Below are 26,771 nucleotides of genomic sequence, written 5' to 3' on the forward strand. Positions count from 1 at the left end.
GTGGATTTTTGCATGAATTGGGCATAAAATGTGCTCTGAACGTCATCTAAGTCACAACAATAGAAGAACACAGTCTGCTGAACATAATACTACACAAACATTAGATGTTGCCATGGTTTAATTGCACATAACATGTAAACATTCACAGTGCAGGGAGGAAAAAGCATGTGAGGCCCTAGCTTAATGACTTCTCCCAGAGCTAATTGGAGCCAGGAGTGAGCCAACCTTGACTCCAATCAGTGTGATGATATTGGATGTGTTGCTGACAGCTGTCCTGCGCTTAAAAAACACACACCTGTTTTGGGTTTACTGGTTTCAAGAAGCACTGTCTGATGTGAACCATGCCTCGCAGAAAAGAGCTCTCAGAAGACCTACGATCAAGAATTGTTGACTTGCATGAAGCTGGAAAGGGTTACAAATGTATCTCCAAAAGCCTTAATGTTCATGTGTCCACGGTAAGACAGACTGTCTACAAATGGAGAAAGTTTAGCACTGCTGCTACTCTCCCTAGGCGTGGTTGTCCTGTAAAAATGACTGCAAGGGCACAGCGCAGAATGCTGCATGAGGTAAAGAAGAATCCCAGAGTGTCAGCTAAACACCTACAGAAATCTCTGGCACATGCTAACATTTTTGTTGACACATCTACAATAAGAAAAACATTAAACAAGAATGGAGTACATGGGAGGACACCACGGAGGAAGCCATTGCTGTCCAAAAAGAATATTGCAGCACGTTTGAAGTTTGCAAAAGAGCACCTGGATGTTCCACAGCACTACTGGCAAAATATACTGTGGACAGATGAAACCAAGATTGAGTTGTTTGGGAAGAACACACAACACTATGTGTGGAGAAAAAAAGGCGCAGCACACCAACATCAAAACCTCATCCCCACTGTGAAACATGGTGGAGGGAGCATCATGGTTTGGGGCTGCTTTGCTGCCTCAGGGCCTGGACGGATTGTTGTCATTGATGGGAAAATGAATTCCAGAGTTTATCAAGACATTTTGCAGGAAAACGTACGACCATCTGTCCGCCAACTGAAGCTCCGCAGAGGATGGGTGATGCAACAGCACAATGACCCAAAGCATACAAGTAATTCAACAAAACAATGGCTATAAACAGCACAGAATACGCCTTCTGGAGTGGCCCAGTCAGAGTCCTGACCTCAACCCGATTGAAATGCTGTGGCATGACCTTAAGAGAGCGATTCACACCAGACATCCCAAGAATATTACTACACTGAAACAGTTTTGTGAAGAGGAGTGGTCCAAAATTACTCCAGATCGTTGTGCAGGTCTGATCTGCAACTACAGGAAACGTTTGGTTGAGGTTATTGCTGCCAAAGGAGGGTCAATCAGTTATTAAGTCCAAAGGTTCACATACTTTTTCCTCCCTGCACTGTGAATGTTTACATGTTATGTGCAATTAAACCATGGCAACATCTAATGTTTGTGTAGTATTATGTTCAGCAGACTGTGTTCTTCTATTGTTGTGACTTAGATGACGTTCAGAGCACATTTTATGCCCAATTCATGCAAAACTCCACGTAATCCCAAGGGGTTCACATACTTTTTCTTGCAACTGTATATATATATAGAGATGAGCGAAGTATTCAAAAATTCGATTCGGCTGATTCGGCGAATTCGAGGAATAAATTCGATTTGATGCGAATATATTCGCTGCAAATTTAACTTATAAAAAGGGTTTCTAGGCTTCAGAGAGCCTTTATATTAGTGCAGAACACTGTACCTTTAATTTAAATGCCCTTGGAGTCTGCTGGGGAAGAGAAATAATACTGTCAGTCAGTATGACATGCAGATGAGTGCCGTCGATCTTAGAATCACCGCACACTTCACTCATTTGGGCAGTCACGGGGCAAAAACCAGAGTGTGGAGCCACAGTGTGGCGGTGGAGGCAGCAGCAATGGGAGGCCATACAGCACCCTATGACAAAATGGAACCCACCAGCAGTGTGAGGAGACCTGAAAGTGGCACATGGCAGAGTGTGGCGATGGAGACAGCAGCAATGGGAGGCCGTACAGGGACCCATGACACACTCTGGACCTGGCAGCAGCATGAGGAGGCGGTACAGGGGCCCATGGCAGATTACGGGCCTGGCAGCAGCAATGGGAGGCCCGTAATCTGCCAGCACCCTATGACAAAATGGAACACACCAGCAGTGTGAGGAGACCTGAAAGTGGCACATGGCAGAGTGTGGCGATGGAGACAGCAGCAATGGGAGGCCGTACAGGGACCCATGAGACACTCTGGACCTGGCAGCAGCATGAGGAGGCGGTACGGGGGCCCATGGCAGATTACGGGCCTGGCAGCAGCAATGGGAGGCCCGTAATCTGCCAGCACCCTATGACAAAATGGAACACACCAACAGTGTAAGGAGACCTGAAAGTGGCACATGGCAGAGTCTGGCGATGAAGTCAGCAGCAATGGGAGGCCGTACAGGGACCCATGACACACTCTGGACCTGGCAGCAGCAAGAGGAGGCGGTACAGGGGCCCATGGCAGAGTGGCGAAGCGTAAGCAGCTTAAATTGAAGGCCATACAGAGGCCTATGTTAAAAATAATAACATGTTTGGGGCATGATTCATGGCGGATTTAGTCAGTTGTGTCAGGAACTGGTGGTTTGAAATCCAGACTAATCCACGCCTGATTCATTTTCACAAACGTGAGTCTCTCCACACTTTGGGTGGACAGTCCTGTCCTCCGCGGAGTTACAATACCTCCTGCCGCACTAAACACGCGCTCCGATGCCACGCTACTGGCCGGGCATGACAGCCTTTCAAGGGCAAATTCAGCAAGTTGGGGCCAAAGGTCAAGTTTCGTTGCCCAGTAGTCAAGGGGATTGTCTACCTCGGTTGGCAGGGTGCTGTCCAAGTAGGCCCGAGCCTGTTGTTTGAGGTCCTGCTCCAGGTCCACCTGATGCTGCTGCTGCTGCGGCTGGTTAGTAGTTTCCTCACTGCGCTGGTGAAGAAAGCTACTCATCAAAGACTGCAGACTGAGGCAGCTGCTGCTGGTGGAGCTGCCACTGCTCCTACCACCCCACCCCTCCCCTGCTGCCATGGCAGCGGAACGCGAGTGCACAGGGCCCACAGTGTCTGAGGATGGACGTTGGCGCAGAAAGGCAGAGACCAACTGACTACATAGGTGGTTTTTATAGTACGTTATTTTGGCCTCCCTCTCAGCAGGTGTGAAAAAGGCCACCATTTTTGAACGGTAGCGAGGGTCCAACAAGGTGGACAGCCAAAAGTCATCCCTCTGTCTGATGGTTATTATTCGGCTGTCGCTACGCAAGCAACCGAGCATGCTATGGGCCATTTGTGCCAAGGAATGCGAGGGACTCCCTGCCTCCATCTCCACAGCATACTGCCACGGTGCGTCTGGGTCCTCTGTCTCCTCCTCCTCCTCTACCAGATGCTCCTGCTCCTCCACTCCTGTCCGCTGAGTGGAAAAACCACCCATTTCACTCAATAATTCCTGAGCACCAATGTCCTCCTCTACCTCCTCCTCTTCTTCCTGTCCTGCCCCCACAGGGGTCATGTGGCGTTGAGATCTGTGCGCCACGTCTACCGCACCCTGACCAGCCATTGTTAACAGCATTTGTTCCAGGACGTGCAACAGAGGAATGACGTCGTTCATCCCATAGTCCTGCCGACTCACGAATAGCGTGGCCTCCTCAAAGGGCCTGAGCAAGCGGCAGGTGTCACGCATGAGCTGCCAATGGCTGACATCTAAGTTACACAGGAGAGTACCTTTATCCGCTTGTAACATCAGGAAATCGGTGATGGCCTTTCGCTGTTCGTAAAGGTGGTTAACATATGTAGGGTTGAATTCCACCTTGTTGCAACGTCACAGCATGAGGAGTCGGTACGGGGGCCCATGGCAGATTACGGGCCTGGCAGTAGCAATGGGAGGCCCGTAATCTGCCAGCACCCTATGACAAAATGGAACACACCAGCAGTGTGAGGAGACCTGAAAGTGGCACATGGCAGAGTGTGGCGATGGAGACAGCAGCAATGGGAGGCCGTACAGGGACCCATGAGAGACTCTGGACCTGGCAGCAGCATGAGGAGGTGGTACAGGGGCCCATGGCAGATTACAGGCCTGGCAGTAGCAATGGGAGGCCCGTAATCTGCCAGCATCCTATGACAAAATGGAACACACCAGCAGTGTGAGGAGACCTGAAAGTGACACATGGCAGAGTGTGGCGATGGAGACAGCAGCAATTGGAGGCCGTACAGGGACCCATGAGAGATTCTGGACCTGGCAGCAGCATGAGGAGGCGGTACAGGGGCCCATGGCAGATTACAGGCCTGGCAGCAGCAATGGGAGGCCCGTAATCTGCCAGCACCCTATGACAAAATGGAACACACCAGCAGTGTGAGGAGACCTGAAAGTGGCACATGGCAGAGTGTGGCGATGGAGACAGCAGCAATGGGAGGCCGTACAGGGACCCATGAGACACTGTGGACCTGGCAGCAGCATGAGGAGGCGGTACAGGGGCCCATGGCAGATTACAGGCCTGGCAGCAGCAATGGGAGGCCCGTAATCTGCCAGCACCCTATGACAAAATGGAACACACCAGCAGTGTGAGGAGACCTGAAAGTGGCACATGGCAGAGTGTGGCGATGGAGACAGCAGCAATGGGAGGCCGTACAGGGACCCATGAGAGACTCTGGACCTGGCAGCAGCATGAGGAGGCGGTACAGGGGCCCATGGCAGATTACGGGCCTGGCAGCAGCAATGGGAGGCCCGTAATCTGCCAGCACCCTATGACAAAATGGAACACACCAGCAGTGTGAGGAGACCTGAAAGTGGCACATGGCAGAGTGTGGCGATGGAGACAGCAGCAATGGGAGGCCGTACAGGGACCCATGAGAGACTCTGGACCTGGCAGCAGCATGAGGAGGCGGTACAGGGGCCCATGGCAGATTACGGGCCTGGCAGCAGCAATGGGAGACCCGTAATCTGCCAGCACCCTATGACAAAATGGAACACACCAGCAGTGTGAGGAGACCTGAAAGTGGCACATGGCAGAGTGTGGCGATGGAGACAGCAGCAATGGGAGGCCGTACAGGGACCCATGAGAGACTCTGGACCTGGCAGCAGCATGAGGAGGCGGTACGGGGGCCCATGGCAGATTACGGGCCTGGCAGCAGCAATGGGAGGCCCGTAATCTGCCAGCACCCTATGACAAAATGGAACACACCAGCAGTGTGAGGAGACCTGAAAGTGGCACATGGCAGAGTGTGGCGATGGAGACAGCAGCAATGGGAGGCCGTACAGGGACCCATGAGAGACTCTGGACCTGGCAGCAGCATGAGGAGGCGGTACAGGGGCCCATGGCAGATTACAGGCCTGGCAGCAGCAATGGGAGGCCCGTAATCTGCCAGCACCCTATGACAAAATGGAACACACCAGCAGTGTGAGGAGACCTGAAAGTGGCACATGGCAGAGTCTGGCGATGAAGTCAGCAGCAATGGGAGGCCGTACAGGGACCCATGACACACTCTGGACCTGGCAGCAGCAAGAGGAGGCGGTACAGGGGCCCATGGCAGAGTGGCGAAGCGTAAGCAGCTTAAATTGAAGGCCATACAGAGGCCTATGTTAAAAATAATAACATGTTTGGGGCATGATTCATGGCGGATTTAGTCAGTTGTGTCAGGAACTGGTGGTTTGAAATCCAGACTAATCCACGCCTGATTCATTTTCACAAACGTGAGTCTCTCCACACTTTGGGTGGACAGTCCTGTCCTCCGCGGAGTTACAATACCTCCTGCCGCACTAAACACGCGCTCCGATGCCACGCTACTGGCCGGGCATGACAGCCTTTCAAGGGCAAATTCAGCAAGTTGGGGCCAAAGGTCAAGTTTCGTTGCCCAGTAGTCAAGGGGATTGTCTACCTCGGTTGGCAGGGTGCTGTCCAAGTAGGCCCGAGCCTGTTGTTTGAGGTCCTGCTCCAGGTCCACCTGATGCTGCTGCTGCTGCGGCTGGTTAGTAGTTTCCTCACTGCGCTGGTGAAGAAAGCTACTCATCAAAGACTGCAGACTGAGGCAGTTGCTGCTGGTGGAGCTGCCACTGCTCCTACCACCCCACCCCTCCCCTGCTGCCATGGCAGCGGAACGCGAGTGCACAGGGCCCACAGTGTCTGAGGATGGACGTTGGCGCAGAAAGGCAGAGACCAACTGACTACATAGGTGGTTTTTATAGTACGTTATTTTGGCCTCCCTCTCAGCAGGTGTGAAAAAGGCCACCATTTTTGAACGGTAGCGAGGGTCCAACAAGGTGGACAGCCAAAAGTCATCCCTCTGTCTGATGGTTATTATTCGGCTGTCGCTACGCAAGCAACCGAGCATGCTATGGGCCATTTGTGCCAAGGAATGCGAGGGACTCCCTGCCTCCATCTCCACAGCATACTGCCACGGTGCGTCTGGGTCCTCTGTCTCCTCCTCCTCCTCTACCAGATGCTCCTGCTCCTCCACTCCTGTCCGCTGAGTGGAAAAACCACCCATTTCACTCAATAATTCCTGAGCACCAATGTCCTCCTCTACCTCCTCCTCTTCTTCCTGTCCTGCCCCCACAGGGGTCATGTGGCGTTGAGATCTGTGCGCCACGTCTACCGCACCCTGACCAGCCATTGTTAACAGCATTTGTTCCAGGACGTGCAACAGAGGAATGACGTCGTTCATCCCATAGTCCTGCCGACTCACGAATAGCGTGGCCTCCTCAAAGGGCCTGAGCAAGCGGCAGGTGTCACGCATGAGCTGCCAATGGCTGACATCTAAGTTACACAGGAGAGTACCTTTATCCGCTTGTAACATCAGGAAATCGGTGATGGCCTTTTGCTGTTCGTAAAGGTGGTTAACATATGTAGGGTTGAATTCCACCTTGTTGCAACGTCACAGCATGAGGAGTCGGTACGGGGGCCCATGGCAGATTACGGGCCTGGCAGTAGCAATGGGAGGCCCGTAATCTGCCAGCACCCTATGACAAAATGGAACACACCAGCAGTGTGAGGAGACCTGAAAGTGGCACATGGCAGAGTGTGGCGATGGAGACAGCAGCAATGGGAGGCCGTACAGGGACCCATGAGAGACTCTGGACCTGGCAGCAGCATGAGGAGGTGGTACAGGGGCCCATGGCAGATTACAGGCCTGGTAGTAGCAATGGGAGGCCCGTAATCTGCCAGCATCCTATGACAAAATGGAAAACACCAGCAGTGTGAGGAGACCTGAAAGTGACACATGGCAGAGTGTGGCGATGGAGACAGCAGCAATTGGAGGCCGTACAGGGACCCATGAGAGATTCTGGACCTGGCAGCAGCATGAGGAGGCGGTACAGGGGCCCATGGCAGATTACGGGCCTGGCAGCAGCAATGGGAGGCCCGTAATCTGCCAGCACCCTATGACAAAATGGAACACACCAGCAGTGTGAGGAGACCTGAAAGTGGCACATGGCAGAGTGTGGCGATGGAGACAGCAGCAATGGGAGGCCGTACAGGGACCCATGAGACACTGTGGACCTGGCAGCAGCATAAGGAGGCGGTACAGGGGCCCATGGCAGATTACAGGCCTGGCAGCAGCAATGGGAGGCCCGTAATCTGCCAGCACCCTATGACAAAATGGAACACACCAGCAGTGTGAGGAGACCTGAAAGTGGCACATGGCAGAGTGTGGCGATGGAGACAGCAGCAATGGGAGGCCGTACAGGGACCCATGAGAGACTCTGGACCTGGCAGCAGCATGAGGAGGCGGTACAGGGGCCCATGGCAGATTACGGGCCTGGCAGCAGCAATGGGAGGCCCGTAATCTGCCAGCACCCTATGACAAAATGGAACACACCAGCAGTGTGAGGAGACCTGAAAGTGGCACATGGCAGAGTGTGGCGATGGAGACAGCAGCAATGGGAGGCCGTACAGGGACCCATGAGAGACTCTGGACCTGGCAGCAGCATGAGGAGGCGGTACAGGGGCCCATGGCAGATTACGGGCCTGGCAGCAGCAATGGGAGACCCGTAATCTGCCAGCACCCTATGACAAAATGGAACACACCAGCAGTGTGAGGAGACCTGAAAGTGGCACATGGCAGAGTGTGGCGATGGAGACAGCAGCAATGGGAGGCCGTACAGGGACCCATGAGAGACTCTGGACCTGGCAGCAGCATGAGGAGGCGGTACGGGGGCCCATGGCAGATTACGGGCCTGGCAGCAGCAATGGGAGGCCCGTAATCTGCCAGCACCCTATGACAAAATGGAACACACCAGCAGTGTGAGGAGACCTGAAAGTGGAACATGACAGAGTGTGGCGATGGAGACAGCAGCAATGGGAGGCCGTACAGGGACCCATGAGAGACTCTGGACCTGGCAGCAGCATGAGGAGGCGGTACAGGGGCCCATGGCAGATTACAGGCCTGGCAGCAGCAATGGGAGGCCCGTAATCTGCCAGCACCCTATGACAAAATGGAACACACCAGCAGTGTGAGGAGACCTTAAAGTGGCACATGGCAGAGTGTGGCGATGGAGACAGCAGCAATGGGAGGCCATACAGGGACCCATGACACACTCTGGACCTGGCAGCAGCAAGAGGAGGCGGTACAGGGGCCCATGGCAGAGTGGCGAAGCGTAAGCAGCTTAAATTGAAGGCCAGACAGAGGCCTATGTTAAAAATAATAACATGTTTGGGGCATGATTCATGGCGGATTTAGTCAGTTGTGTCAGGAACTGGTGGTTTGAAATCCAGACTAATCCACGCCTGATTCATTTTCACAAACGTGAGTCTCTCCACACTTTGGGTGGACAGTCGTGTCCTCCACGGAGTTACAATACCTCCTGCCGCACTAAACACGCGCTCCGTTGCCACGCTACTGGCCGGGCATGACAGCCTTTCAAGGGCAAATTCAGCAAGTTGGGGCCAAAGGTCAAGTTTCGTTGCCCAGTAGTCAAGGGGATTGTCTACCTCGGTTGGCAGGGTGCTGTCCAAGTAGGCCCGAGCCTGTTGTTTGAGGTCCTGCTCCAGGTCCACCTGATGCTGCTGCTGCTGCGGCTGGTTAGTAGTTTCCTCACTGCGCTGGTGAAGAAAGCTACTCATCATCGACTGCAGACTGAGGCAGCTGCTGCTGGTGGAGCTGCCACTGCTCCTACCACCCCACCCCTCCCCTGCTGCCATGGCAGCGGAACGCGAGTGCACAGAGCCCACAGTGTCTGAGGATGGACGTTGGCGCAGAAAGGCAGAGACCAACTGACTACATAGGTGGTTTTTATAGTACGTTATTTTGGCCTCCCTCTCAGCAGGTGTGAAAAAGGCCACCATTTTTGAACGGTAGCGAGGGTCCAACAAGGTGGACAGCCAAAAGTCATCCCTCTGTCTGATGGTTATTATTCGGCTGTCGCTACGCAAGCAACCGAGCATGCTATGGGCCATTTGTGCCAAGGAATGCGAGGGACTCCCTGCCTCCATCTCCACAGCATACTGCCACGGTGCGTCTGGGTCCTCTGTCTCCTCCTCCTCCTCTACCAGATGCTCCTGCTCCTCCACTCCTGTCCGCTGAGTGGAAAAACCACCCATTTTACTCAATAATTCCTGAGCACCAATGTCCTCCTCTACCTCCTCCTCTTCTTCCTGTCCTGCCCCCACAGGGGTCATGTGGCGTTGAGATCTGTGCGCCACGTCTACCGCACCCTGACCAGCCATTGTTAACAGCATTTGTTCCAGGACGTGCAACAGAGGAATGACGTCGTTCATCCCATAGTCCTGCCGACTCACGAATAGCGTGGCCTCCTCAAAGGGCCTGAGCAAGCGGCAGGTGTCACGCATGAGCTGCCAATGGCTGACATCTAAGTTACACAGGGGAGTACCTTTATCCGCTTGTAACATCAGGAAATCGGTGATGGCCTTTCGCTGTTCGTAAAGGTGGTTAACATATGTAGGGTTGAATTCCACCTTGTTGCAACGTCACAGCATGAGGAGTCGGTACGGGGGCCCATGGCAGATTACGGGCCTGGCAGCAGCAATGGGAGGCCCGTAATCTGCCAGCACCCTATGAAAAAATGGAACACACCAGCAGTGTGAGGAGACCTGAAAGTGGCACATGGCAGAGTGTGGCGATGGAGACAGCAGCAATGGGAGGCCGTACAGGGACCCATGAGACACTGTGGACCTGGCAGCAGCATGAGGAGGCGGTACAGGGGCCCATGGCAGATTACAGGCCTGGCAGCAGCAATGGGAGGCCCGTAATCTGCCAGCACCCTATGACAAAATGGAACACACCAGCAGTGTGAGGAGACCTGAAAGTGGCACATGGCAGAGTGTGGCGATGGAGACAGCAGCAATGGGAGGCCGTACAGGGACCCATGAGAGACTCTGGACCTGGCAGCAGCATGAGGAGGCGGTACAGGGGCCCATGGCAGATTACGGGCCTGGCAGCAGCAATGGGAGGCCCGTAATCTGCCAGCACCCTATGACAAAATGGAACACACCAGCAGTGTGAGGAGACCTGAAAGTGGCACATGGCAGAGTGTGGCGATGGAGACAGCAGCAATGGGAGGCCGTACAGGGACCCATGAGAGACTCTGGATCTGGCAGCAGCATGAGGAGGCGGTACAGGGGCCCATGGCAGATTACGGGCCTGGCAGCAGCAATGGGAGGCCCGTAATCTGCCAGCACCCTATGACAAAATGGAACACACCAGCAGTGTGAGGAGACCTGAAAGTGGCACATGGCAGAGTGTGGCGATGGAGACAACAGCAATGGGAGGCCGTACAGGGACCCATGAGAGACTCTGGACCTGGCAGCAGCATGAGGAGGCGGTACGGGGGCCCATGGCAGATTACGGGCCTGGCAGCAGCAATGGGAGGCCCGTAATCTGCCAGCACCCTATGACAAAATGGAACACACCAGCAGTGTGAGGAGACCTGAAAGTGGCACATGGCAGAGTGTGGCGATGGAGACAGCAGCAATGGGAGGCCGTACAGGGACCCATGAGAGACTCTGGACCTGGCAGCAGCATGAGGAGGCGGTACAGGGGCCCATGGCAGATTACAGGCCTGGCAGCAGCAATGGGAGGCCCGTAATCTGCCAGCACCCTATGACAAAATGGAACACACCAGCAGTGTGAGGAGACCTGAAAGTGGCACATGGCAGAGTGTGGCGATGGAGACAGCAGCAATGGGAGGCCATACAGGGACCCATGAGAGACTCTGGACCTGGCAGCAGCATGAGGAGGCAGTACAGGGGCCCATGGCAGATTACAGGCCTGGCAGCAGCAATGGGAGGCCCGTAATCTGCCAGCACCCTATGGTGATTAGTGCATTCCAGTGACATAAACGTACAGTTTCCAGCCAACGGCAAGCTGCAATTGACCGATTGTGCTAAATAAACTGAATTTCTGCTTCACAACCACTATTGTACGTTCAAAGAGTTAAATCCACATACACGCCGGGTGGCGGTAATATTTTTTGGGTGATTAGTGCATTCCAGTGACATAAACGTACAGTTTCCAGCCAACGGCAAGCTGCAATTGACCGATTGTGCTAAATAAACTGACTTTCTGCTTCACAACCACTATTGTACGTTCAAAGAGTTAGATCCATTTACACGCCGGGTGGCGGTAATATATTTTGGGTGATTAGTGCATTCCAGTGACATAAACGTACAGTTTCCAGCCAACGGCAAGCTGCAATTGACCGATTGTGCTAAATAAACTGACTTTCTGCTTCACAACCACTATTGTACGTTCAAAGAGTTAATCCATTTACACGCCGGCTGGCGGTAATATTTTTTGGGTGATTAGTGCATTCCAGTGACATAAACGTACAGTTTCCAGCCAACGGCAAGCTGCAATTGACCGATTGTGCTAAATAAACTGAATTTCTGCTTCACAACCACTATTGTACGTTCAAAGAGTTAAATCCATTTACACGCCGGCTGGTGGTAATATTTTTTGGGTGATTAGTGCATTCCAGTGACCTAAACGTACAGTTTCCAGCCAACGGCAAGCTGCAATTGACCGATTGTGCTAAATAAACTGACTTTCTGCTTCACAACCACTATTGTACATTCAAAGAGTTAAATCCATATACACGCCGGGTGGCGGTAATATTTTTTGGGTGATTAGTGCATTCCAGTGACATAAACGTACAGTTTACAGCCAACGGCAAGCTGCAATTGACCAATTGTGCTAAATAAACTGACTTTCTGCTTCACAACCACTATTGTACGTTCAAAGAGTTAAATCCGGTTTTATTTTTGGGGTGCTTATTGAATTGAAGAGTATGTCAGACAACACGCAGAGGAGTGGCAGAGGAGGCAATGTTTCAGGAGCGAGCAGACGTGGCAGCAGAGGAAGGGGTCGAGGCAGCACTAGTCGCAGCCAGAGGCCAGTGCTCCCGGTGTCATCCAGCGGTCGTGTCTCCACCGACAACCCTGCCGTCATCGATTGGTTGACTCGGTCGTCTTCCTCTTCCCAGGTCACCTCTGACACCTACAGCCAACGGTCGGTGGGTACGTCAGACACAACCGTTAGTTGGCATGGCCCGGGAGCAAGCCCACTGAAATCACGTGTCCTCGACCTGCCCCTGTCCTTTGGTGTTCCCTCACCAAGCGAAGTATCGCATGCTGTGGGCTCAGCCCCACTGTACAGTGAGGAAGAGCTAACAGAGGGCGGTCAGGAACGGGGGGAGACATCCGCCTCTTCAGCAGCCAGGCGAAGAAGTACTGGCGAGGAGAGTGGCTCGGTAGCCGGTCTAGAGACAGGTCTGTCTCCTGACCCACACGCAGCCGAGGGGGCTAGTAGTGACGCGGAGACCCTAATTGATGATGATGAGGCTGATCGCACTTGGCAGCCTCGTCGTCATCAGGCTATTGCTTCCGCATCATCAGGAGAAGAGGGTGCCAGCTTGCCAGCGAGCAAAACAGTCGGTGGGTTGCCCAGGAGGCAGCAGGGTCGCAGCAGTGTCAGTGGAGGCAAACGGCCACGGAGTAGAGCACCAGCTCCACTGCAGCCTACCACCATGGCCAGTAGTGGTGCCGGTGTGCACGGAGGAAGTAGCAGTCAGCCAGTGAGGAGTAGCGGGGGCAAAGTTTCCTACTCGGCGGTGTGGCAATTTTTCGTCAAGCCGCCTGAGGAAGTAAACGTAGCCGTATGTCGACTATGTGGCCAGAAAGTCAAGCGTGGCCAGGGGGCCAATGTTGGGACTACAGCGTTGCGTCAGCATATGCAGCGTCGCCATTCGGTGGCCTGGGAAAACCGTGATAAAGATACGGCGGTTCTGCCTGCCCCAGCCCCCGCTCCATCACCCGCTCCGTTACTTGCTCCGTCACCCGACGTCAATCGCCCTCTATCAGCCAGTCAAGGCTCCAACACCTCTGCTGAGGGGAGTTGTCGCTCGTTGGCATCTTCCGCTCGTTCAGATGCTCCTTCTCCTGCTACTCCTCTTCACGGATTCCGTCAGCAGTCTTTCTTGGAATCCGTTTCCAAGAGACAACAGTTTGCGAGCACGCACCCGACGGTGCAGAAGCTGAACGTCCTCCTGTCCAAGTTGCTGGTGCTGCAGTCCCTCCCTTTCCAAGTGGTGGACTCAGCACCTTTCCGAGAAATGATGGCTTGTGCCGAGCCGCGGTGGAGAGTGCCAAGCCGGCATTTCTTCGCCAAAAAGGCAGTGCCAGCCCTGCATTCACATGTAGAAGAGATGGGGGGCCAGTCTTTGAGCATGTCGGTCTCTGCCAAAGTGCACGGCAGCGCCGACGTGTGGAGCTGTAACTACGGTCAGGGACAGTACATGTCATTTACGGCCCACTGGGTGAACGTGGTGCCGGCACAGCCGCACCAGCAACTTGGACAGGTCACGCCGCTTTTGCCTCCACGTTTGCACGTCCTTGGTCCAGCAAAGATGTCCGCCTCTACCACCTCTTCTTCCGCCGTGTCCTCAGCCGCCACCCCCGTGCCAAGTCCCATTACCCGACCGGCATATCACATGTGCAGGGCGCAACGGTGTCACGCTGTGCTGCACCTGGTATGCCTTGGCGAACGTAGTCACACAGGGGAGGAACTTCTGAGTGTAATGAACAGAGAAATCGACAGATGGCTGTCTCCGCGCAAACTGAAAATCGGAACCATGTTGACCGACAACGGAAAGAACATGGTGTCTGCTCTGCGTCAAGGAAGGTTGTGCCATGCGCCATGCATGGCTCACGTGTTCAATCTGGTTGTCAAGCGGTTCCTAAAATCCACCATCCCACTGCAAGACATCCTTAAAATGTCACGTAAACTTTGCATGCATTTCAGCCATTCCTACACCGCAAAGCACACCCTCCTTGAGCTGCAGCGGCAGAACGGAATTCCACAGCATCGCCTGATCTGCGACGTTGCAACAAGGTGGAATTCAACCCTACATATGTTAGACCGCCTTTACGAACAGCGAAAGGCCATCACCGATTTCCTGATGTTACAAACGGATAAAGGTACTCCCCTGTGTAACTTAGATGTCAGCCATTGGCAGCTCATGCGTGACACCTGCCGCTTGCTCAGGCCCTTTGAGGAGGCCACGCTATTCGTGAGTCGGCAGGACTATGGGATGAACGACGTCATTCCTCTGTTGCACGTCCTGGAACAAATGCTGTTAACAATGGCTGGTCAGGGTGCAATAGACGTGGCGCACAGATCTCAACACCACATGACCCCTGTGGGGGCAGGACAGGAAGAAGAGGAGGAGGTAGAGGAGGACATTGGTGCTCAGGAATTATTGAGTGAAATGGGTGGTTTTTCCACTCAGCGGACAGGAGTGGAGGAGCAGGAGCATCTGGTAGAGGAGGAGGAGGAGACAGAGGACCCAGACGCACCGTGGCAGTATGCTGTGGAGATGGAGGCAGGGAGTCCCTCGCATTCCTTGGCACAAATGGCCCATAGCATGCTCGGTTGCTTGCGTAGCGACAGCCGAATAATAACCATCAGACAGAGGGATGACTTTTGGCTGTCCACCTTGTTGGACCCTCGCTACCGTTCAAAAATGGTGGCCTTTTTCACACCTGCTGAGAGGGAGGCCAAAATAAAGTACTATAAAAACCATCTATGTAGTCAGTTGGTCTCTGCCTTTCTGCGCCAACGTCCATCCTCAGACACTGTGGGCCCTGTGCGCTCGCGGGAATTGCTTTGTATATCTGTCGCCTTAGGGGCCGCTGTCTGGCGACATAATTTTTTGTCACTGTGTAGACATCTATTTATAGACCGATGTTTGGCCACAAAAATATATTTAGTAATAACCTAGCCGTTCAGGCCGCTCCCTGAACACCTCGGGAATTGCTTTGTATATCTGTCGCCTTAGAGGCCGCTGTCTGAACAGCTCATGAATTGCTTTCTATATGTGTCACCTTTGAGGCCGCTGGCTGGACAGCTGATGAATTGATTTGTATATATGTACTTATTGTCCGCTGTCCGGACAGCTCATGAATTACTTTTTGTATATAGCCTTCCAAACCACTCTCAGAATAAGTCATGATATTCATGCTGTGTATAGCCTTATAGGCCAATGGTCAATCAAGTCATGATTGTTATAGTGTGTATAGCCTTATAGGCCGCTGTCTTTACAACTTTATAATTCCATGCAGTATATAGCCCTATCGGCCACTTTCTGGCATCCAGTTGCTGTAGCCCCCATCACCACACTGTGCCACGGGCCCCTGTACCGCCTTCTCATACTGCTGCCAGATCCATCCTCTGCCATGTGCGTCTTTGTCGTCTGCTCACGCTGCTAGGTTCCAGTTTTAAACCTAGGCCTGTGTATGGCTTCCGAATACTGCTGCCTCCACCGCCACCCTGCGCCATGTGCCTCTGTCGTCTGCTCACGCTGCTGACGGCTTCCGCTTTTTAACCTAGGCCTGTGTATGGCTTCCGAATACTGCTGCCTCCACCGCCACCCTGCGCCATGTGCCTCTGTCGTCTGCTCACGCTGCTGACGGCTTCTGCTTTTTAAACTAGACCTGTGTATGTCTTCCGAATACTGCTGCCTCCACCGCCACCCTGCGCCACTTTCGGGTCTCCTCACACTGCTGCCAGGTCCATACTGATTCATGGCCCCCTGTACCGGCTCCTCATGAACGTGGTTCAGCGGGTTTGCATCACTTAACGGCAAATCGTTGACAAATGCTGGGACGTTCAGTGTTGTGCGCATTAAGCCAGACACCAAAGGGCAGCACAGACCTGTTATTACTCGCTCAAGCATGGCTGAACAAAACCAGTCTCTACCACAAATTGGACCCAGACCTGCCCAGGGTCTCGTAACTAGATTGCACGGAGGAGTAGAGTCCGTTATCGGAATTAAATAGACAAAACGCCACACCAAAAAGAGTGGCCATTTCCAACACTTATTCCAGAAAGAGAAACAACACGTTTCATATACGGCCCGTAGACGTTTCACGTCTGCCACATTCAGTCGATTTAAGACGCAAGCTCCACTTCCTGTGGTCTCTGACCATCGATATACCTTTAAGTGTCAGCTTTGAAGCTATATTCCCTCCGGAGCACTGACACTGGTGCCCTTCCGTCAACATGCCTTTAAGTTTCAGTTTTCAACCATATTCCCCACAGAAGCCAAACTCTTGGGTATCCCAGAAGCTGCTCAGCGGGTCAGGGCAATAAAGCTCCCGGTTCGCAGGTTGTTCCGTCTTATGGATGGAAGTACGACGGTATATGATCTTCTTCGCACCCACGGCATTACCTCATAAAATTTCTGCATTGCATCTGCAATCACAACGCTGACTTCCCGGATCGCCACTCAGCCATTGGACTCTTGATAGTCGTCTCCCCACACTGCTGCTGGGGGGACTTTTTAACCTAGGCCTGTGTATGGCCTTCAATTGAAGCTGCTTCCGCTCCGCCACTCTGCCATTGGACTCTTGATAGTCGTCTCCCCACGCTGCTGCTGGGGTGACTTTTTAACATAGGCCTCTGTATGGCCTTTAATTGAAGCTGCTTACGCTCCGCCACTCTGCCATGGGCCTCTTGGGTATCCCAGAAGCTGCTCAGCGGGTCAGGGCAATAAAGCTCCCGGTTCGCAGGTTGTTCCGTCTTATGGATGGAAGTACGACGGTATATGATCTTCTTCGCACCCACGGCATCACCTCATAGAATCTCTGCATTGCATCTGCAATCACAACGCTGACTTCCCGGATCGCCACTCAGCCATTGGACTCTTGATAGTCGTCTCCCCACACTGCTGCTGGGGGGACTTTTTAACCTAGGCCTGTGTATGGCCTTCAATTGAAGCTGCTTCCGCTCCGCCACTCTGCCATTGGACTCTTGATAGTCGTCTCCCCACGCTGCTGCTGGGGGGACTTTTTAACATAGGCCTCTGTATGGCCTTTAATTGAAGCTGCTTACGCTCCGCCACTCTGCCATGGGCCTCTTGGGTATCCCAGAAGCTGCTCAGCGGGTCAGGGCAATAAAGCTCCCGATTCGCAGGTTGTTCCGTCTTATGGATGGAAGTACGACGGTATATGATCTTCTTCGCACCCACGGCATCACCTCATAGAATCTCTGCATTGCATCTGCAATCACAACGCTGACTTCCCGGATCGCCACTCAGCCGTTGGACTCTTGATAGTCGTCTCCCCACACTGCTGCTGGGGGGACTTTTTAACCTAGGCCTGTGTATGGCCTTCAATTGAAGCTGCTTCCGCTCCGCCACTCTGCCATTGGACTCTTGATAGTCGTCTCCCCACGCTGCTGCTGGGGGGACTTTTTAACCTAGGCCTGTGTATGGCCTTCAATTGAAGCTGCTTCTGCTCAGCCACTCTGCCATTGGACTCTTGATAGTCGTCTTCCCATACTGCTGCTGGGGGGACTTTTTAACATAGGCCTCTGTATGGCCTTCAATTTAAGCTGCTTACGCTTCGCCACTCTGCCATGGGCCCCTGTACCGCCTCCTCTTGCTGCTGCCAGGTCCAGAGTGTGTCATGGGTCCCTGTACGGCCTCCCATTGCTGCTGACTTCATCGCCAGACTCTGCCATGTTCCACTTTCAGGTCTCCTTACACTGTTGGTGGGTTCCATTTTGTGATAGGGTGCTGTATTGCCTTCCATTGCTGCTGCCTCCACCGCCACCCTGCGCCATGTGCCTCTGTCGTCTGCTCACGCTGCTGACGGCTTCCGCTTTTTAACCGAGGCCTGTGTTTGGCTTCCGAATACTGCTGCATCCACCGCCACCCTGCGCCATGTGTCTCTGTCGTCTGCTCACGCTGCTGACGGCTTCCGCTTTTTAACCTAGGCCTGTGTATGGCTTCAGAATAATGCTGCCTACACCGCCACCCTGCGCCATGTGCCTCTGTCGTCTGCTCACGCTGCTGCCAGGTCCATACTGATTCATGGCCCCCTGTACCGGCTCCTCATGAACGTGGTTCAGCGGGTTTGCATCACTTAACGGCAAATCGTTGACAAACGCTGGGACGTTCAGTGTTGTGCGCATTAAGCCAGACACCAAAGGGCAGCACAGACCTGTTATTACTCGCTCAAGCATGGCTGAACAAAACCAGTCTCTACCACAAATTGGACCCAGACCTGCCCAGGGTCTCGTAAGTAGATTGCACGGAGGAGTAGAGTTCGTTATTGGAATTAACTGTGAGGGACTTTTAAACCTAGGCCTGTGTATGGCCTTCAATTGAAGCTGCTTCTGCTCCGCCACTCTGCCATTGGACTCTTGATAGTCGTCTCCCCACGCTGCTGCTGGGGGGACTTTTTAACATAGGCCTCTGTATGGCCTTCAATTTTAGCTGCTTACGCTCCGCCACTCTGCCATGGGCCCCTGTACCGCCTCCTCATGCTGCTGCCAGGCCCGTAATCTGCCATGGGCCCCCGTACCGACTCCTCATGCTGCTGCCAGGCCCGTAATCTGTCATGGGCCCCTGTACCGCCTCCTCATGCTGCTGCCAGGTCCAGAGTGTGTCATGGGTCCCTGTACGGCCTCCCATTGCTGCTGTCTCCATCGCCACACTCTACCATGTGCCACTTTCAGGTCTCCTCACACTGCTGGTGGGTTCCATTTTGTCATAGGGTGCTGTATGGCCTCCCATTGCTGCTGCCTCCACCGCCACACTGTGGCTCCACACTCTGGTTTTGGCCCCGTGACTGCCCAAATGAGTGAAGTGTGCGGTGATTCTAAGATCGACGGCACTCATCTGCATGTCATACTGACTGACAGTATTATTTCTCTTCCCCAGCAGACTCCAAGGGCATTTAAATTAAAGGTACAGTGTTCTGCACTAATATAAAGGCTCTCTGAAGCCTAGAAACACCCTTTTTATAAGTTAAATTCGCAGCGAATATATTCGGCTCGAAGCAAATTTATTCCGCGAATTCGGCGAATCAGCCGAACCGAATTTTTGAATAATTCGCTCATCTCTAAAGAACAGCGTACCTTGATTAAAAAGTTGATTGGAGAAGGGAAAACATATAAAGAAGTGCAGAAAATGATAGGCTGCTCAGCTAAAATGATCGCAAATGCTTTAACCACTTGAGCTCCAGAGGATTTACCCCCCTTAATGACCAGGCCTCTTTTTGCTACTCAGCGCTGCACTAATTCAACTGATAATTGCGCGGTCATGCAATGCTGCACCCAAACGAAATTTACGTCCTTTTTTCACACAAATAGATCTTTCTTTCGGTGTAATTTGATCACCTGTGGGCTTTTTATTTTTCACGCTATAAACAAAAAAAGGCCAAATATTTTGAAGAAAAACAATATTTTTTACTTTCAGCTATAAAAAATATATAGTAAACTCAAAGTTGGTTATAAATTTAGGCCAAAATGTATTCTGCTACATGTTTTTGGTAAAAAAAATCCCAATAAGTGTATATTGATTGCTTTGTGTGGAAGTTATAGCGTCTACAAACTATGGTATAAATACTGCAATTTACGCCAGTTTTCTGATATACAGCACTGCGCTAGTTTAACGGACAATTGCGTGGTCATGCAGTATGGTACATAAATTAAATTTACATCCTTTTTTTCCCCACAAACTGAGCTTTCTTTTGGTGGTATTTGATTGCCTTTGCGGTTTTTATTTTTTGCGCTATAAAAAAAATAGTCTGACAATTTTGAGGAAAAAAAAACAATATTTTGGACTTTTTGCTATAAAACATGTCCAGTAAAAAAAAAATGCAAAAATCAAATTTAGTCATAAATTTCTGCCAAAATGCATTCTGCGACATGTCTTTGCTAAAAAAAAAAAACAATACGTGTAAATTAATTGGTTTACGTGAAAGTTATAGCGTTTACAATTGGCGGGAAAGATACTGGGATTTTTAGGGGTTTTTTTATACTAATAATGGCGGCAATCAGCGAATTATGGCGGCGATCAGGGACTTATGGCGGGACTGCAGGACTGCGGCGGACATTCTGACATTGGGGGGTACTGACTTGGGGTCACTGACATCCCCAAAAACACTAAACACTGACACTGTACTAATGGCAATGGGCAGGAAGGGGTTAACTTTATTTTGCAGGGAAGGGTTATAGGAGTGAGGGGAGTGTTTTACTAGGGGGCGGGGGTGTGTACTGAACTGGACAAGGCTGATCGAGAAAGAGAAACTGTTCTTTCTTGATCAGCTCATCCTCGAGCTGACAGGGAAGTGACAGACAGCACAGCTACTGCAGCTGTGCTCTCTGTCACTGTTTACCACGGAATCGCCGGGACATAGCCGCTAAGGAGCGGCTGTGACCCGGCGACTGACATCTGCGGCGGTGATCCGCGGGACAGATAGGGCGGCGGCGCGCCTCGCGCGCGCCCCCTATTTGTTTACAAAACACACGTTTTAAAATGTGGTTTTGCCTGCGAGTGCCGCCCTGCCACCGTATATGTACAGTGGCTGGGCGGCATGTAGTTAAAATGGCAACCAAAACCTGAAAGACATGGAAGAAAGCGAAAAACTACCATTCGAATGGATCGAAGAATAGCCAAAATGGCAAGGACTCAGCCAACAATCAGCTCCAGGAAGAATAAAGAAGGTCTAAAGTTACCTGTCAGTACTGTTACAATTAGAAGACGCCTATGTGAAGCCAAGCTATCTGCAAAGTCCCACTGTTGAAAAAAAGACATGTGCTGAAGAGGTTACAATTTGCCAAAGAGCACATTGACTAGCCTAAAGAGAAATGGTGCAACATTTTGTGGACTGATGAAAGTAAGATTGTTCTTTTTGGGTCTGTTGGCGGGAGACAGTTTGTCAGATGACCCCAAACACTGAATTCAAGCCACAGTACACTGTGAAGACAGTTAAGCATGGTTGTGCAAGCATCATGATATGGGGATGTTTCTCAAACTACGGTGTTGGGCCTATTTATCGCATACCAGGTATCATGGATCAGTTTGAATACATCAGAATACTTGAAGAGGTCATGCTGCCTTATGCTGAAGAGGAAATGCCCTTGAAATGGGTGTTCCAACAAGACAACGACCCCAAACACACCAGTAAATGTGCAACATCTTGGTTTCAGACCAACAAGATTGATGTTATGGAGTGGCCAGCCCAATCCCGGATCTTAATCCAATAGAAAACTTGTGGGGTGACATCAAAAATGTAGTTTCTGAGGCAAAACCAAGAAATAGAGAAGAACTGTGGAATGTAGTCTAATCATCCTAGGCTGGAATACCTGTTCACAGGTGCAAGATGTTGGTTGACTCCATGCAACACAGATGTACAACAGTTCTCAGAAACAGTGGTTATACAACTAAATATTAATTAAGTGATTCAAAGGAAAGCAAAATCTTCAAACATTTTTCAGTTTATATAGTGAATGTTTGAGTTTGTAAAGAAGAATACAAACAGTCTAATATTCACTTTTCTTCAATTTTTTTAGAGGAACAACACAAATGTGATATATTTTTCTTTATGTTTTGATTTGGAATAGAATGTGTAGTGTTCCCAATGCTTTTGTGTGTATGGAAATAAAAGGATTTTGAGCTTTATTCACTTTTTTCAACACACTGCTATTATTTTGAACACAACTGTATATATATAAGTCCAAGTAATATTAAGAAAAAATAAGAGTTCCAATGTATGTGGTAAAATGTAGAGATGAATATGTGTCACCCCTTGAGATCAAAGAGCACTACCACCAAATAAACAATGGATGCTTACTAGATCGAGTGGACTCTTGTAATGAAAAGAGTCAGAAAAGCATGGATTCAAAGAGGATCTGGATACCGCTTGATTGTTTCTCCGTATCTTAATTTGGAAACTCCTCCTCCATTCATCTCCAACTTATCTCACATTTTTTCCAATGGTGGCATTCACATGTATGATAAAAAAATGTAGGAAAACATACATAGCAGAAAACCGTATAGCTAATTTTTTTTGTATACATCCATAGAGGTCCCGGGAACCAATCAAAATTCATGCAGCATACCCAACAGTGTATCCAACAGTGTGATGACGTAATGAGCGCAACACATATTCATCTCTACATTTTATCACATATATTGGAACTCTTATTTCTTCTTAATATTACTTGGATAGTAGTTCGGGCCCATGGGGAAATTAATAAAATTTTTGAATTTGTTCGATAATTTGGATAATGAATGGATCCGAATTTCATTCCATTTGTTAATTCGGATGCACATGACACCAGTCTTTATTGTCCAATCAGCTCATGTAATGTCTCTTGGTGGGTTGGATAAGCATCTGAAAATATTGAATGCTTCTGATACGAATCCGTCTAATGCTATAATATATCAAATATATAGAAATCTTCCCGAAAAAAAAATTTAATCTACACGGACCAACGAATATGCAAAATCCGAAAACAAATTGGGTCAACATAACAAATATGACAAAACTAAATTCTTCAATAAACGAATGCATCCGAAACAAGACTAACATTTCTGGCATGCACATGTCTAGTCATTGGTGGTCACAGACAGTGAAATTTAACCACTGCGTTGGTGGTCAGTAGTAATGATATTTAACTCCCCTTGCATTGATGGTCAGTGGCAGATAAAGATAGCCCCCCTACTCCCACCCATTGACGATGATTTACCTATCACTAATCCATCTGGATCTTACTTTTACATTGGGAGGAGATAACTCTGTTCACAGTAAAGTCTCTCTTTCAGTGCCAGATAGCATTCCAGCACCCGGCATCCTGCTGCCACTTTGCTTCCTACATGGTGCCCAACAGCCCACAGGCTGCATGCAGAGGGCCGGCTGCCAACATGCAGACTGTTTGGCACCAGGGCTCTATCGTCAGTGGTTAACCACCTTTCGCCCGCCCTATAGTACAATGACAGGTGCAAGGTGGTTCTTTAGTTCTGATAGGACGTCATACGATGTCCTACTATTCTCACTGCGCATGCGCGGCTCAGGGAGCGCGCGGCGATCGCCGGTGCGCTGTGTCCCTCGGGCACAGTGGATCATGGAAAGAGCCGAAGATGTCGGCTCGGTCATGTCATCAGCTGTGTCCAATCACAGCTGATCACATGTAAACACGGAAATGCCGGAAATGCATTTCTTTCCTCTCGAGCTGTCACGCTAACAGCTCAAGAAGAGAGCTGGTAATCGGCTTTCCGCGGAGGGGACATGTACACTGATCATCAGGGCACTGATGATCAGTGTGCCCTGGTAATCAGTGTGGCCCCAGAAGTGCCACCTGTCAGTGCCCATCAGTGCCACATGCCAGTGCCCATCAGTGCCATGTGCCAGTGCCCATCAGTGCCACATCAATGCCACATATCAGTGCATACCAGTGCACATCAATGCCACATATCAGTGCCCATCTGAGCTGCCTTTCAATGTCACCCATCAGTGCCACCTATCAATGCCAATCAGTGCCACCTATCAGTGCTGCCAATCAGTGCCACCTATCAGTGTCAGTCAGGATTGCCTATCAGTGCGCATCAGTGCCACCTATCAGTGCCAGTCAGTGCTGCCTAACAGTGCCAGCCAGTGCCGCCTATCAGTGCCAGTCAGTGCCGCCTATCAGTGCCAGTCGGTGCTGCCTATCAGTGCCATATATCAGTGTCATATATCAGTGCTGCCTTTCAGTGCCCATCAGTGATGCCTGTCAATGCCCATCAGTGCAACCTACCAGTGCCTCCTCATCAGTGCCTATCAGTGCAACCTCTCAGTGTCCATCAGTGCAGCCTATCAGTGCCCATCACTGCAGCCTCATTAGCGCACATCAGTGAAGGAGAAAAATCACTTATTTACAAAATTGTATAACAAAAACTAAGAAAAAAATTTTTTTTTTCAAAATTTTCAGTGCTTTTTGGTTTGTTTAAGAAAAAATAAAAATCCCAGAGGTGATTAAATACCACCAAAAGAAAGCTCTACCTGTCTCAAAAAAATGATAAAAAATTCATACAGTGTTGCATGACCGTGCAATTGTCATTCAAAGTGTAACAGCGCTGAAAGCTGGAAATTGGCCTCGCCAGGAAGGGGGTATAAGTGCCCTGTAGGCTAGTGGTTAAGAAGAGGTACTGAGTGGGACAGCATCAGAGTAGAGGAGTATACCACAGCAACCTTTGTTTTTTAATTTTAAACACTAGCTTAGAATGATTTTTCATAAAGCAAAAATATATGTTGCCCAGAGTTGGGTTTTAAATAAAACTTTATCTAGGAAAAACAAACAGCCTACCATTTTTTTACTTTTTATTGATCATGGCTGATTTTTTTTTCTACATTTTTTGCACACCTGTAAAAATCTTAATTTTTGGCAATAAAATTACTTAAACCCCTAGAACTGCATATATTTTCTGAAAGCAGAGGCTCTGTAGAATAACAAGATGATAGTTGCAAATGTGTATGTCACATTATATTTGTACAATTGTTTATTATACACAAATTTGCAGGAAAAAATATAAAATTAATTTTAGTGCAAACACACAATATAATACCCATTTTTGTCAAATATAAAAGACAAGAGTGAATTTACAGCAGCTCCATTTCACTACTATTAATCTTCACGCTTTCTTTTTGTAAATTCACTAGGTAGTGCAGGAGATTTTTAAAATTTTGTTTAGCATAAAAGATAAGGTTGCATTGAGTAAATAGATACCAAACATATCAAGTCTTAAAGCTATATGCACCCATGATATCGCATAAAACTACAGTACTTAAAAATCTCCATAAGCGAAACTTTAAAAGCCTTTACAGCTGATCAGTTTAGAGTTAACCAGGAGCTTTTGTGCTAGAATTATATGCTCTGACATGTCACATGTGTGGTGTGACTGCAGTTTTTATACACGTAGGCAACCACTGTGCCACCCACACTGAAAGCGATCAGTGGCTATACAGTCATCACATAACTTTCAGTTTGAAGCCAGAAGCCGGCTGAACAAACAGAGCACAAGCTGATAGCTACAGTAGCAGACATCAGCTTGTGATTAAGGGTCCATTCACATGTGTGCGACTTCAAAATCGTGCGATTTTCATTGCGACTCTATAGTGCAACTTGATGTGAATGTGACCTGACTTTGGACAAGTGTGACTTTGGTGCGACTTTGGCTTTGCCCAAGGATCATTGTTTGTGCTGTACAAAGTCACACACAAGTCACATGTACAACATTCAGGTGCAAAGTTCATGAGACTTTGGAGAGTTTACATTGAAGTCTATGGCCCTTAAGCTGCATGAAAATCAGACCAAAGTAGTGCAGGAACTACTCTGAAGTGGCACAGATATGAATGGTACCCACTGGGAAACATAGGGTGCAACATGTCATGCTACTTTGGACCTCAGAGCCATATGACAAGTCGCACAAGTGTGAATGGGCTCCAACAGTTCGATCTGTGCAAGCGCTGCGCAAACTGTTGGCGCTATATAAATCCTGTATAATAATAATATAGTAGGTGCAAAGATCTGAACTGGTTAAAGCTGTATTTTCAGGCTGTACATGTGTACTGCTATCTGCTCGTCAAAAGCTGGCTAACAACTGGCTTCTGTCAAATGGCCCGAAAACCAGCATTCGATCAGCACAGTGCATTATGGCTAGGTTGGGGGGGGGGGTGAATCTGTCAGTTTTTGTTTTTCTTTCAACCCTCTGGTTGAAAAAGAAAACACTATCCGTGTATACCCAGCCTAAATCAATGTGTGTTGCCTTGTGGTTAGAGACTGTGCTACACAGGAATGCAGACAATGTGGCAGATATCCAAAAAATTTAAATACACCAATAGAACTGTGCAAGTAGATAACATCAAGTAAGGAATAGGCTTTGGTTTTACTTAGCTCCATCCAAAACTAATATGTAGCTCTGTTACTTTCATTAAAACAATCTAGCAAACATTATACCTTAGCAATGAGCTTCCTCCTTACCAGAGATGTACTCTAATAAAATGTGGAATATCTCTAAGGGCAAAACTTGGAAATAACCCGCAGTTGACTGATCCATAAGCTTTGTGCTGTCAGCAGTTTGTGCAATATATTGGTTAGGAATGAGGGTGAAGCTGCCACAGGAGGGCTGAGCCATTGTTCCTGTTCCTTTTACTACTTTTCTGAAAAACACAAACATATTTTAAAACACATTTAAATTAAATTTAAATTATTGTGTCCATTTTATTAGGATTATTTATGCTCTTTTAGTGTACTTCTCCAAACAATCCTCCATTATGAAAGTGAACTGAAACAATAGGGTTGACTTACTAAGGAAATACAAACTTCATTTAGAAAAGTAAATGTTCATTTTGTAAAATGAATGCACGCTGAGCTTAGGTTCAAGATGTTCACTTAAATCAACTAATCATGTCCTAGAAAAACATACCTGCTAACATTATTTCCATAAATA

At 49.8% G+C, this 26,771-nt stretch overlaps 1 protein-coding gene across 1 annotated transcript in view; it reads right to left on the bottom strand.

Moving 5' to 3' along the window:
- The window catches only part of FBXO47 (F-box protein 47), a 422,258-nt gene extending 395,790 nt beyond the window's left edge, over positions 1–26,468 (bottom strand). Inside the window, exon 1 of the mRNA XM_089657332.1 lies at positions 26,303–26,468. Within this exon, the coding sequence (XP_089513458.1) occupies positions 26,303–26,456 (154 nt within the window). The 5' untranslated portion in view covers positions 26,457–26,468. The remainder of the gene's footprint in view (positions 1–26,302) is intronic.
- Between the last annotated feature and the right edge of the window lie 303 nt (positions 26,469–26,771).

This window comes from Staurois parvus, unplaced genomic scaffold, assembly GCF_062004578.1.
Source record: "Staurois parvus isolate SC_StPar_1 unplaced genomic scaffold, SC_StPar_1.0 ptg000983l, whole genome shotgun sequence".
NCBI lineage: Eukaryota > Metazoa > Chordata > Amphibia > Anura > Ranidae > Staurois > Staurois parvus.